This window comes from Drosophila albomicans, chromosome X, assembly GCF_009650485.2.
Source record: "Drosophila albomicans strain 15112-1751.03 chromosome X, ASM965048v2, whole genome shotgun sequence".
Classification (NCBI taxonomy): domain Eukaryota; kingdom Metazoa; phylum Arthropoda; class Insecta; order Diptera; family Drosophilidae; genus Drosophila; species Drosophila albomicans.
In genome coordinates this window covers 21,697,684-21,709,895 of record NC_047627.2, presented here as the reverse complement: position 1 = coordinate 21,709,895, position 12,212 = coordinate 21,697,684, and the positions used below count along the sequence as shown (strand labels likewise).

General features: G+C 45.7%; 1 protein-coding gene across 3 annotated transcripts in view; it reads right to left on the bottom strand.

Annotated features, from left to right (window-relative positions):
• Positions 1–134: 134 nt before the first annotated feature.
• Positions 135–12,212, bottom strand: part of LOC117578294 (serine-rich adhesin for platelets) — a 49,259-nt gene continuing 37,181 nt past the window's right edge. For 2 of the 3 annotated variants that reach the window (XM_034263734.2, XM_034263733.2), the window contains exons 9-16: positions 11,474–11,891; positions 6,729–6,828; positions 6,561–6,659; positions 6,171–6,500; positions 5,156–6,097; positions 3,550–4,417; positions 1,958–3,488; positions 135–1,893 (exon numbers count right to left, since the gene is read on the bottom strand). In XM_034263734.2, the coding sequence (XP_034119625.1) occupies positions 1,960–3,488; positions 3,550–4,417; positions 5,156–6,097; positions 6,171–6,500; positions 6,561–6,659; positions 6,729–6,828; positions 11,474–11,891 (4,286 nt within the window). In that variant the 3' untranslated portion in view covers positions 135–1,893; positions 1,958–1,959. The remainder of the gene's footprint in view (positions 1,894–1,957; positions 3,489–3,549; positions 4,418–5,155; positions 6,098–6,170; positions 6,501–6,560; positions 6,660–6,728; positions 6,829–11,473; positions 11,892–12,212) is intronic. The other variant, XM_034263735.2, reaches the window with a different exon arrangement.

Below are 12,212 nucleotides of genomic sequence, written 5' to 3'. Positions count from 1 at the left end.
ATATATAGCAACGTTACGCGCTTGGGTTTCTAACATTTTGCAACAAGTTTTTATCTGTTTCTGCGATAACAAAACATAATATATGTGTATATCAGTAAAGTACGGGTTTTCAAAAGAATAATATATATATATATATATATATATATGTATATAGCATGTCTATATAATTATATATAGAGGAGAAAATTATAATAATAATAATAGTTAAACAAATCGAAAGTATCAGAAGATAGCAAGATAAATGGTATATACAAAGAAAAGTTTTATACAATATGCATATTTATGTACGTGTGTCAGTGTGTGTATAAACATGCATTTATATACAAATATATATAATATGCATGTGTGTGTGTGTGCGTATGCGGGTGTTTGTATAAAACTACATATACAACTATAGGTTCTAATCACTTAATATTTAATTATGTATGCGTAACTTTCTCTTGCGTTTTTTCATATTTTCGTTTTCATCAATATTTGCGTGTTGAATATAACTTAAGATAATATCAAAAAATATACAATTGCACAATCATTAGCTTGACATTTGCCATAACTCAACACGATTCGATCCAATACATTCTGCATTGTTTCCAAAACCTTTTGACTTATGGTCGGTATTCAAGTAAATGATCGGATATATGAAACATACATATATATGTGTGTAAGTGTATATATTTAAATATATATATATATATATGTATGTGTATGTAGTATATAATTTATAATGGATACTCATAAGCGGTCGACTTGACATTAACATAATATACAATACAAAAAAAAAACCTCATCTGGGGGAAATTTTATAAGATTTGTTGCGTACCGTGTGTTTACACCATAATTTGTTTGTTGTCTGTCGCCTGCTATGTATGTAACTCCAAGAGGATTCAACACATTTATCGTTAACTTATGACAATTTCAAAATACACAAAACACAAAATACAAATTTCATGGTCGATTTTCTTAGACTAATGACACCGCGCGAGCACCAAAATACACCAAGTAGTATGTATGTATATAGTTAGTTTACTCCTCTTGTGTGTTAACGTAGTACACACATTATGCTCTGTCTGTTTTTGCAATGGGGCCAATGATGTTAAGCTGCCCAGCCACCAAGAATGGATTGACTGGTCTTCGTCGTCGTCTGCACAAACCATCTTCCTATTGTGCATTGTTCCCTAAATCATGTCACCAAACAACATTTTAAAGCAAAGTAATAAAGGCACCGAAACTGCTGCAACTGCGGCAGCTACACGCTCTGCTAGCTACCACCCAACTTATAACATCATCACCATTGCATTGCATTAGCATCGCATCGACAGGTACAGGTACAAAACTACATACAGTCCGAATTATGTCCGTCTGTCTGTCTCTGTGTGTGTGTCTCCTTTGAAGCACTCTCTGGGCAGGCGACATTGCATGGTTTATTGTATATATGTTGTAGATTGGTTTTCTTTAAATAATTATATATCAACTTTTGAGCCAAGTTCTACCTATATCTGGTATATATCTCTATAATACATATATGTATGTGTATATACCTTTGCTTTTTATGTATAAACATGATTATTTTACAAATATATATGGGCTAAGCATATTTCCCGTACTGTGTATAGGTTTTACAAAATAGCTTTATCTCTCTTTCTCCCTCTCTATCTTGATCTGTCTCCCTCTATCTATTACTACCACGCATTCTCCTTCTCCTTCGTGTTTCTTGTTCCCACGTTGAGTGTGTGTGTGTGTGTGTTGAGTGTATATGTGAGGTTTCGATTTGCCATTGTAAATAAATACTTTTTCTTGAACATATTCTTATTTTCTGTATGTACAATTCTCTCGCGCTCTCTCGCTCTTGCTGCCATACTCCTCTCTCGCTCTGATTCATTATTGTGTTGTGTTGCTCTGCAAAAGAATTGAAGTTGGTAATTTAATTTCAAAACGCATTAATTGTGACTGCTGCACTCACGTTTAGTAACGTCCTCGATTGATATTCTTAATACGTATGCCCACCTCCAATACCTGATCGCCAGCTGAGACGCCAGTGTTGCTGCTGCTGCTGCTGCTGTTATTCGAGCTGCTGCCACCAGGGTTGTTGCTACCGCCAACATTCGATGATGCGCTATTCGCATTGCTGCCATCACTAAGTGGCGAATTGTTGTTATTGTTGTTGTTGGTCGCATTGCTGCCGCTGTTGCTGCTGCTGCTGCTATTGTTGCTCGAGCTTGTGCCCGACGAGACGGGCAACGCCACATTGGCCGCATCACTGACACTGACTCCACTCACACTCGCCGCTGGCGCACCTAATCTACGCAACACTGTTGTCGTTGTGGTTGTCGTCGTGGTTGTCTCCTCTGTGCCGCCGCCGCCTCCTCCTCCGCCCCCAGCGCCACCCAATTTCAGCAGCTGCTGCTGATGATGCCGATTGTGGTGATTGTAATTGATGGCGGCCAGATCGTGACCACCACTAGCGCTGGGAATCGCAGCGCCACTATTGGCCGCATAGTCGTGTGGTCCGCCGACTGTGTGACGCCGTTTAATGGAACGATTCTGCTTGTTTTGTATCTGACGCTTCTTCGTCAGATTCATGTCAGTCTTTTCGTCCTTGGTCAGTGCGGCAGCGGCATGCGCCCACGACGCTGTCGACGACGATGTGGGGGAACAGCAGGCGGCTGCAGCAGCGGCCGCAGCAGCTGACGATGATGTTGAGTTGCTGTTGCTCATGTGTCGCGTCGAATAGTTGCGACAATTGAAGCTGGCACTGCGAAAGAGTCGATGGTCGCGTCGCTTTTTATTGTAGCGCTCGAGAAAAAACGATGGCGATGCCATCAGCAGTTTCTCCTTCGGATCACTGGTTGTCGAACCCTCCGAATCATCATCGGATCCGGCTCCAGCGCCAACGCCACATCCAATGCCCCGTTCGTAGGCCAGCGAGCTGCTAAAGCGCAGATTCTTGCTGCTGTACGAATTGCGTTGCACCGTCGACGCTGTCTGCGAGCTCGGGGTGCTGGCCAACGGCGTGGAGGCGCTGCTGGAGCCGGTGCCGGCGGTGGGCGTGGCAGCGCCACTTGCTGGCGCCGTTGAGCTGCCCTGATGTATGGGCGCCGTGGCCGAATGCTGCAGCTTATGCGCTGCTTTCAGCAAATTCGCGGGCAATGGAGCAACAACGGGTTTCATCATCAGCTGCTGCAGCTGTTGTTGCTGCTGCTGCTGTTTGTCCTCCTTGGTGTCACCGCCCAAACTGTTGGTGGCGGTGCACGAGCGGCTCAGCAGCAGCGAATGGGGCGCGTCCAGAGCGCAAAATGTGTGAAACAAACGCTCCGGCGATTCGTCCGCATAAGGAATGTTCTCAGAGTGCAAGTGCAGCGGCTGACCGAGTGTGTGCCGACGATTCTTGGGAAATTCAGGTGAGCCGTTCTCATCGTTCGACTCGGAACCGCTGCGCAAATTACGCAGCTTGCTGTCGAGAGTATCCGTAATCGTGGTCAGCGACATGGAACCTATGAAATCAACCAACGATTAGCTGACTGCATCCTCGACAATTGCTTGCAAACAACTTACCAGTATCGCTGAGGCGACTGCTCGAGTCATCGTCGGTCAGCAGTATGGAGATGTCAACGCTGCTGCGTTGCTGTTGTTGTTGTTTCTCATGCTTGCCGCCGCTGCCGCCTGTTGTGCTGCTGGCCGAACCCACGCTACCCGAATCCTTCTCGTCGAGACTGGCCTTGCGTGTCTGGGAGCTGCGTGAACCGGAGAGAAAGCCGCCAGTGCTGCGCTTCTTGGTGCTCGTTGTGGAGGACGAACCTTTTGCTGTCGACGACGCCGATTGCGATGTGGTTGACGTCGATGTCGATGACGATGAACTGATTAACTTGCTTGTGGTTGTGGTGGATGTGGTATTCGTTTTGCTGCTATGCAGCGTCGAGCTGCTGCTGGTGCTGCTCGCCGATACCTTGGCGTAGTCCAGCGACTGAAAGTGAACAGCAGGCAGGATTAGGCCAAAATCACAAATGCTTTGCACAGCCTTTCGCTGCATTCGTCGCTGATTGTTGGTGCGTATGGTGGTTGAGGTTGTGGTGGTGGTTGAGGTTGAGGTGGTGGTTGTGGTGGTGTTGTTGGTGGTGGTGGTGGTGGAGTTGGTGGTGCAGTTGGAAGAGGAGGAGTTGCCGCTTACCAGTAGACTCTCGCCGGAATACGTGTCCGAGTTGACGGCACTGCGCTTGCCATGAGTCCGCCTTCGCAGCTGTGGAATGAATCGTGAGGTGCGCGTCTCGCGCTCCGTGATCCGCTCAATCTTCGATAGATTGTGCAGCAACATGCTCGTTTGATCCTCCTGCGCCTGCTGCGGTTGTGCCGGACTCGGCGCCGCTGCACCGCCGCTTAACTCTGCCACATCCGGTAAGATGCCGTTCTCAAAGAAATATTCATACTGAAATGGAAATAGGAATTAGCGTGTTTTTAAAAGCAACAAGTAAACAAGTAAGAAAGCTACACTCGAGTGTACTCGACTGTGAGATACCCGTTAACAATTTATAATGACAGCAAAAGAGTGCGGTATTATTATTAAAATATACCGAATTAAAATACCACTAAAATACTAAAATATACTAAAAGTTATATTTTGAGTATGAGCAAAATTGGTGCGATATACCACAAACAACCTAAAATATACCAAAGGTTATATTTGGTATATATAGATTACTAAAATATACCAGATTGTTAGCCTAAGAAACTAGGATCCGTAATAAGTAAGCGTTTTATCCACATATAAAAGTATTTCTTAAAAAACTTTTTAAATTATTTTTATTATTTATTTTTATCTGATCGCTACCAAACTTTAAAGAATCATAAATTCTGCAGTTATTACTGCATTTCTCAAAAATCGTGCTTCAAAATTTCACATGTTATTCAAATTTTTAAAATTTTCGGAGGCAGAAGTGGGTGTGCAAAAAATTTGAAACAAAGTTGATCTGCCTGGAAACAAGTCTATGGGATCTAGGTGTTCATTCGGACGGACGGACGGACATGGTTATATCGTCTCAGCTGTTGACGCTGATCAAGAATATTTATACTTTATAGGGTCAGGGATGCCTGCTTCTACCTGTTACCTACATTTCTCTTCCACTCTTAAGTGAAGTATAAACAGGTCTTCTCTCCACACACTCACCTGCGTGACGAGCAGCTCGACAATGCGACACTGATGCTTCATGTCTTTGACCGCCGTCTCCAGCGTATCGTTCGGTGTGCGTATTATGGATGGGCCAAATATGATGGCCAGATTCTTTGGCTCCATGCGATTCACCTCGCAATTGTCGCTGACGCGACACAGATGCTTGATCAGATGTTTCATCGTCTCGTATGGATGTCGCGGCAGCGATTCCACAATCTCCTTCAGCAGCACAATGCGCTCCAGGCCCGTCTTCTTGTCCGCCTCAATGAAATTGATGTAGAAACTGGCCGGCATCAGCGCATCCGGCAGGCTGCGAATGAACAGCTTCAGCAGACTGCTGACCACATTCACATCCTCCCAGCGATCGTCGGTGGCGCAACTATCGAATTGAAAGTCCTTCATGTTGACCAGCTCGGACAGCTCCGAGATGGCCGCCTTGTTGCCGGGAATGCGATAAATGCCCACCACACTAAGGCCCTTGGTCTCCACAATATTGGTGCACACCTCCACCAAATGCGGCACATATGCATTCGTTTTGGACATGGGACAGGCACGCAACGGTAAACCAATGGAGCCGCCCGTTTTGTTGGCACAACCCGAGGCAGAGGATGACAAATCGCCGTGAGAGACGCCACCGCCACCGCTGCCGCCGCGTCGAAAGAGTAAATCCTTCCAGTTCTTTGATTTGGGCGAACCCAAATCCTTATCCGGCACATTCTTGTGCGATGAGGGTTTGCGCAATTTCATCACCGGCGATATGGAATCGCCAGTTGTGGCAGCCGCTGCGATCGAGGCAGCCACGGGTCCCTCCACCAAGCCGCCACCTGAGTGCGAGCTCAATGGTGAGCTATCTGCAGCGCCGGCGACATCATCCAAATAGCTGGAAGTGGCAGCTGTTTTCTGTGGCTCCGCCAACTGTTTACCCGCCAGCTGTTGCTCCTGTTTTGAAGTTTTGAAGGGGGGGCAAAGTTGTAGTAAATTGTAGTAAACAAGCATGAAATTTCAAGCTTACGTTATCATCGTAGTTGAGGCTGTCCTTCCACTGCAACAGGCCAAAGAGACGCTTCATCTCATTGCTGCTCTTGGTCTTGAACAGTATTTCGGTGTAGGGACCACAAGATGGTGCTGTCGCTGTTGTTGCCGCCGGCGTTTGCGGTTCGGCGGCGCTGCTGCTGCCCGACGATGTCAGCTTGTCGTGGGCATCGTCCAAATTCAGTTCGTTGCCCAATGTGGCCAAATGAGCGCCGCTGGCACTTGGCTTCGATTGCATGCGTATCAAGTACTTCTTCTTGTCCAATGACTCGTCATAGAATTTAAAATTTCTAATATCAAGTTCTATCACCTGTTAACGAAAAGAGTAGAGTGAGAATCTGTTTTATGTGCAATTGGTTGGGGTACTTACATTGTGCTCCGACTTGGCATGGCGTCCAGAGTAAATGCGCAGCAAATCTCCTTCGATAACCAGTTTCACCTGGCGCCACGAACGATACTCCGACATGCGCTGTAACGAAAATACATACCAAATGAAGTACATCACATATGTAGTAGGAGATATACTGCTGCAACCTACCTTGCCATTGATGCAAGACGACTTGATTTCAATTTCCGTCTCGAAGGCCTCCAGTTCGTTGGGCACATATTTGCCATTCAGCTCGGCATCAATGTGAATGCTGCGCACAAAGTAAATGCAAGAGTTAATATCATTAAAAACTTGCAAACAACATTAAATTACGTGGTTAAACTAAACGAACGCAATACAAGACTCAAAATCGAATTTTACTTGCAACGACTTAGAAGTTAGTTTAATAGAGACTATCTTTTTGCTAATTAAAGTGACCTTAATAGTGAACTTAAAGAGATTTTCGCTACAGTGAATATATTCACTTAAAAGAATTGTACACATCTTATAGTCATATGTGTGAAGTGAGTCCTAAATTATTTGAAATCAGTGAAGAAACATTATCTGGTCACTGTCGATGCCAGATGATGGCAGGTGTGACCACTCAAAACAGCTGACAGTGTGGTCGCGATCAATTGATATCGATAGTGACAAAGCTAGTATACTGTGCGTGTGACCTTGTCACACGCGCAGTCACACTGATCTAGTTTATCCTCACGTTGGTCACCCTGCCCTCTTTTAGTGCTTTTTCCTACAACATATGTTCTACTTCGCTGACCTGCACAACAAGTGTATATTTTCAAGTGCAATAAAAGTAATTGTAAAGTTACAAGTTCTAATAATTCGAAAGTCCAAGTGTTGTTTATTTATCTGAAGACGCCCCCCTACACATTTTGGTCCTTCGAGCCGGATATATGATTGGATTCGCTCGACCCCAGCAATAGCATTGGTTTTTTTTTCAAGATAAGTAATACGCTTTCATATATTCTCCATACATTTTGTGCAAGTGTCGTGTTCGCGCCATATTCTTTTTCCTTGTACATTATATATATGTGACACAGCATATATATATGTACATAAGCGTTCTACCGGCTTTCTTTCCGCAATCTTTTCTACTTTGTGTATACTTTGCACAGTATATATATATATATATCCTTATATGTATATGTATGTGTAAGTATCTATACAGTTTAAAAGAGTTCGCTTATATTTTCCTATTTGGCCGCTGTTGTATGTACTTTGTTACATTTCTGTCGTGTCGCGTTTGTCTGCTTTTGACACACTCCAGTGTATGCAACCTCTTCGTGTTATTTTACTCTAAATAACAAGGAAGTTGCACTCTATTAAAAACAAACGCGCGTAGATCCACTACACTCCATATATATATATATATATATATATATATATATATATATACATATATATATACACATATACACACGACACATATACATCCACATACGACACACATACATACACGAACACTTCCATATACGACACTTACACACATATACACTCCGTATATATTCCATATACACTCCGTATATAGTTGTGTCGGCTTTGTTCACTATCCTGTGATAGCCGAAGTTCCTTTCCATTTTTTGTGCTTGCTCTCGGCTGCCGAAGCGTAGTATGTCCAAAAGCCAAAAGAGTGAAAAGGACTCTAAACTTTCATTAAAGCTTCCGACCACAGCTCGTCGCCTGTCGTCCGCTTCGCCCGCTCCTTCGGGATCCAAATCCGCCACTCCTGCCGCTCAACTCCGAGTCAAAGTTGATCGTCCGTCGCCGTCTGCTTCTTCAGCAACTACACGATCCGTCCAGGCTAAACTTAGCAACACCCGTGCGATGGCTCTCAGCAACTTCATCGCCATCTCTGACAGACTGGTGCACTTTGAGAGTCGGGTCAGAGGGCCTGCAGCCGAAGACGACAATGTACACACGTACGAGATCCGTCGTGACCGCCTGCAAGCCCTCTGGGACAGTGTAGAGACCGCTTATGCCACGTGCGCTGGTGCACTGCATCGAGACGGCGACAACGAAGGCATACAGGCCATGGAGGCGAAATATGACCACTGCTATGCAGTGTATGAGCGGTGTCTCGCCCATGTAAAGGGGCAAATTACACAAGTTTCCGAATCAACCAGGAGTGAAGCATCCGCTCCTCCTGTGTACTCCAGTGGCTGCCGGCTCCCTCCAGTCGACATCGAAGTATTCCGTGGGGATTACTTGCGGTGGCCGACCTTCCGTGATCTCTTCACGGCCATCTACGTCAACAATCCGAGGTTGACTCCGGTTGAGAAACTATTCCATCTCAATTCAAAAACCGCAGATGAGGCCAATGAGATCGTAGCCAAATTTCCGCTGACGAACGATGGTTTCGCGTTGGCTTGGAGTGCTCTCTGCGAGCGATTCGAAAATAAGCGCTTGTTAATAACGAGCCAGTTAAAAATTCTCTTCAACCTGTCCACGGTTTCGCAAGAGTCTGGAGCAGCGATTAAGGAGCTGCATGGCACAATTCAGCGGTGCTTGACCGCTCTTGACCACTCAGACATTTCAGTCTCTAGTCCTTTCGCCGACTGTATCCTGGTCTTTCTTTGCTCATCCAAGCTCCCCAAACTTACACTCTCACTATGGGAGCAATCATTGGTGGACAAGACCAAGATTCCCGCATGGCAGGACATGAGCACATTCCTCAACGAGCGTTATCGTACGCTCGAGGCTGTTGAGGACGTGACGCAAAAAACCTCGCAGAACTCTACCGCTGGACCATCCCGTCCACAGCAGAATTCAAAGCGAATTAACTCTTTCAAGGCCCGAGTCACTCAGAGAGGCAAATCGTGTGACTTGTGCTCAAAAGAGAATCACCCTGTCCGGGTTTGTCCAAGCTTCCTTGAAATGTCGGTCAATGATCGGATGAGCTACATCAAACAGAAAAGTCTCTGTTTAAACTGTTTCGCAAGAGGTCACCAACTCCGAGAGTGTACGAGTGCGCACAATTGCTTGACATGCAAGGGGCGGCACCACACTCTTCTCCATCGGGGCGACAGTGCCCACAATGGTGCCTCTTCCTCTTCCACTCCATCCACACTTCCCAACATACAGTCCACTCCGAATCAATCGGCAACAAATGTGCAAAATTACTTTGCCATTAACGCTCAGAACATCCTTCTCGGCACGGCGGTAGTCAATGTATCCCATCTAGGTGCTACATACACCGCACGAGCACTAATCGACTCAGGGTCCGAAGCGACTTTCATTTCTGAGCGTTTATTCCAGCGCATAAAGTTGCCATTTCCAATCCGTTCAAGCCCAAGTATCTGGGCTGAATCATGCAATTGCGGCCCAACCGCAGAAGTTATGCAACTTCAGCATTGGTTGTCCAACGAAGCCGAGGCTCCATATCGAGACCTCAGCGTTCGTTATTCCACAACTGGCAGACAAGGTGCCATCATTCCGTGTGCCGAAAGGCTTCCTAAAGGATCTACCAGCGATTGAACTGGCAGATCCAAACTTCTACAAAAGTGCTCAGATTGACATCTTAATTGGCGCGGATATCCTTCCGTCAGTCATCCTGAGCGGTTCCCGGCCAAACATTTGTGGCTCACTCCTTGGCCAACAAACCGTGTTTGGTTGGATTCTCACCGGCCCCGTCTCCCAGAATGTGTCGACAACTGTCTCTGCGTTTTCGACAAGAGTCGCTATCCAAGCAGACGATCAACTCGACAGACTAAACTCCAAAGTTTGGGAGGCGGAGGATATTCCGTCGAAGCTGGTTAGCTGCGAAAACACAACTTCACGCAGCAGATGTGGCAGATCTCGGGTGACTCTTCCATTCCGGAAGCCCGTCACCACTCCTAATTTGTATCTGCCACATCATTCATTCAAACCAGATAGGCACCGACACAAAGACGAATAACCTACTTCGTTTCTCTATTCGTCGTCCTGTGCCGTCCTATACTGTATACTGTTCCATGTGACAATGTAAAGAAGCTACTGAAATAATCATTTGTTCTTATTTCGTTCCATGTTGCATGCCCTTCTCCGTGTGGATGGGCCTCAACTCGCTCGTACACATTGAGGTGTACTTCTACTACATGATTGCTGCCATGGGACCCGAGTACCAAGAATTCATTTGGTGGAAGAAGTACTTGGCCACCTTCCAAAGATTGCAATTCGTGGCCAGCTTTACGCATCAGTTCCAGTTGCTGTTCTACGAATGCGATTACCCCAAGGGATTCATGGCCTCTTCTCGATTCTCCAAACGACTTCACCTCCCTGGTGCTCGGCACTGATGTGTATCCTCACATCATTCAACCTGGCCTCCTGCCGAGCACCAACGGTTTGCCAACGGCCCAGAATTCCACATTGAGTTGGATTCTGTCCGGTCCATGTGGACAATAAATCCGTTTGCAACTCATTGCAAGGGGGGGAGGATGTCGATGCCAGATGATGGCAGGTGTGACCACTCAAAACAGCTGACAGTGTGGTCGCGATCAATTGATATCGATAGTGACAAAGCTAGTATACTGTGCGTGTGACCTTGTCACACGCGCAGTCACACTGATCTAGTTTATCCTCACGTTGGTCACCCTGCCCTCTTTTAGTGCTTTTTCCTACAACATATGTTCTACTTCGCTGACCTGCACAACAAGTGTATATTTTCAAGTGCAATAAAAGTAATTGTAAAGTTACAAGTTCTAATAATTCGAAAGTCCAAGTGTTGTTTATTTATCTGAAGACGCCCCCCTACACAGTCACAATTAAATAACTTCTAAACTATTTTCAATCAATGAAGACAGATGGACATGGGTACATCGCCTCGGCTGTTAATACTGATCAAGAATTTATATCCTTCATAGGGTTGGAGATGCCTTCTTCCGTGTGTTACATCCCAATGCTAAGAGCTCGCCACTCACCTGCTACGCATGTCGCTGTTCATGGAGGCACGTCGACTGCTATGATGCGTGGACAGACGCACATCCTCCAATCCATTGGGCGTTTCAATGAACTCATGGCCACCGCCAGTGCCGCCGATGACATCGTACGTGGGATCCGGATGCTCCTCGACCAGCGCTTTCGTCTTGTGCGGCTCAACAACGGCGGCGGCTGCAGCAGCTGCCGCTGCAACAGCAGCAACGGCGGCACTCGCTGGCGCTACGCTGTCCGCAGCTGCTGATGCTGATGTCTCCGCATGGTATTCGGTCTCGTTGTTGGTGGCACGCAGATACGAGATGCGTCGCATTGGTTTGCCCTCGTCAAAGGAACTGGACGCCAGTGGTTTGTAACGTCGCACAACGGTGCCAGCTCCGATTGTTGTGTCCACAATGGCAGCGGCTGCAACAAAATATTGTTTAGATTTATTAGTCATTTTTTATTATTATTCTTATGACTAATATGCTATGCACGGCATTTAGAATTTATTAAAAATAATAAATGGAAGTTGTAAATGGAAACTAACAATTTCGAGTTGCCACTAAAATGCAAAATTGATAATAAAATAAAACACTTCACCTGCTGGTAAAGTTCGAAGAAGTAAAGAAAATCATTCAATAGCGAACAATCGATAACTTTTGCAATTGTTACTTGAGCTCATTTCGATTTTAGAAATAAAATAAATAAATACAATAGAGCACTCGATGGGTAATGCGAACTTCA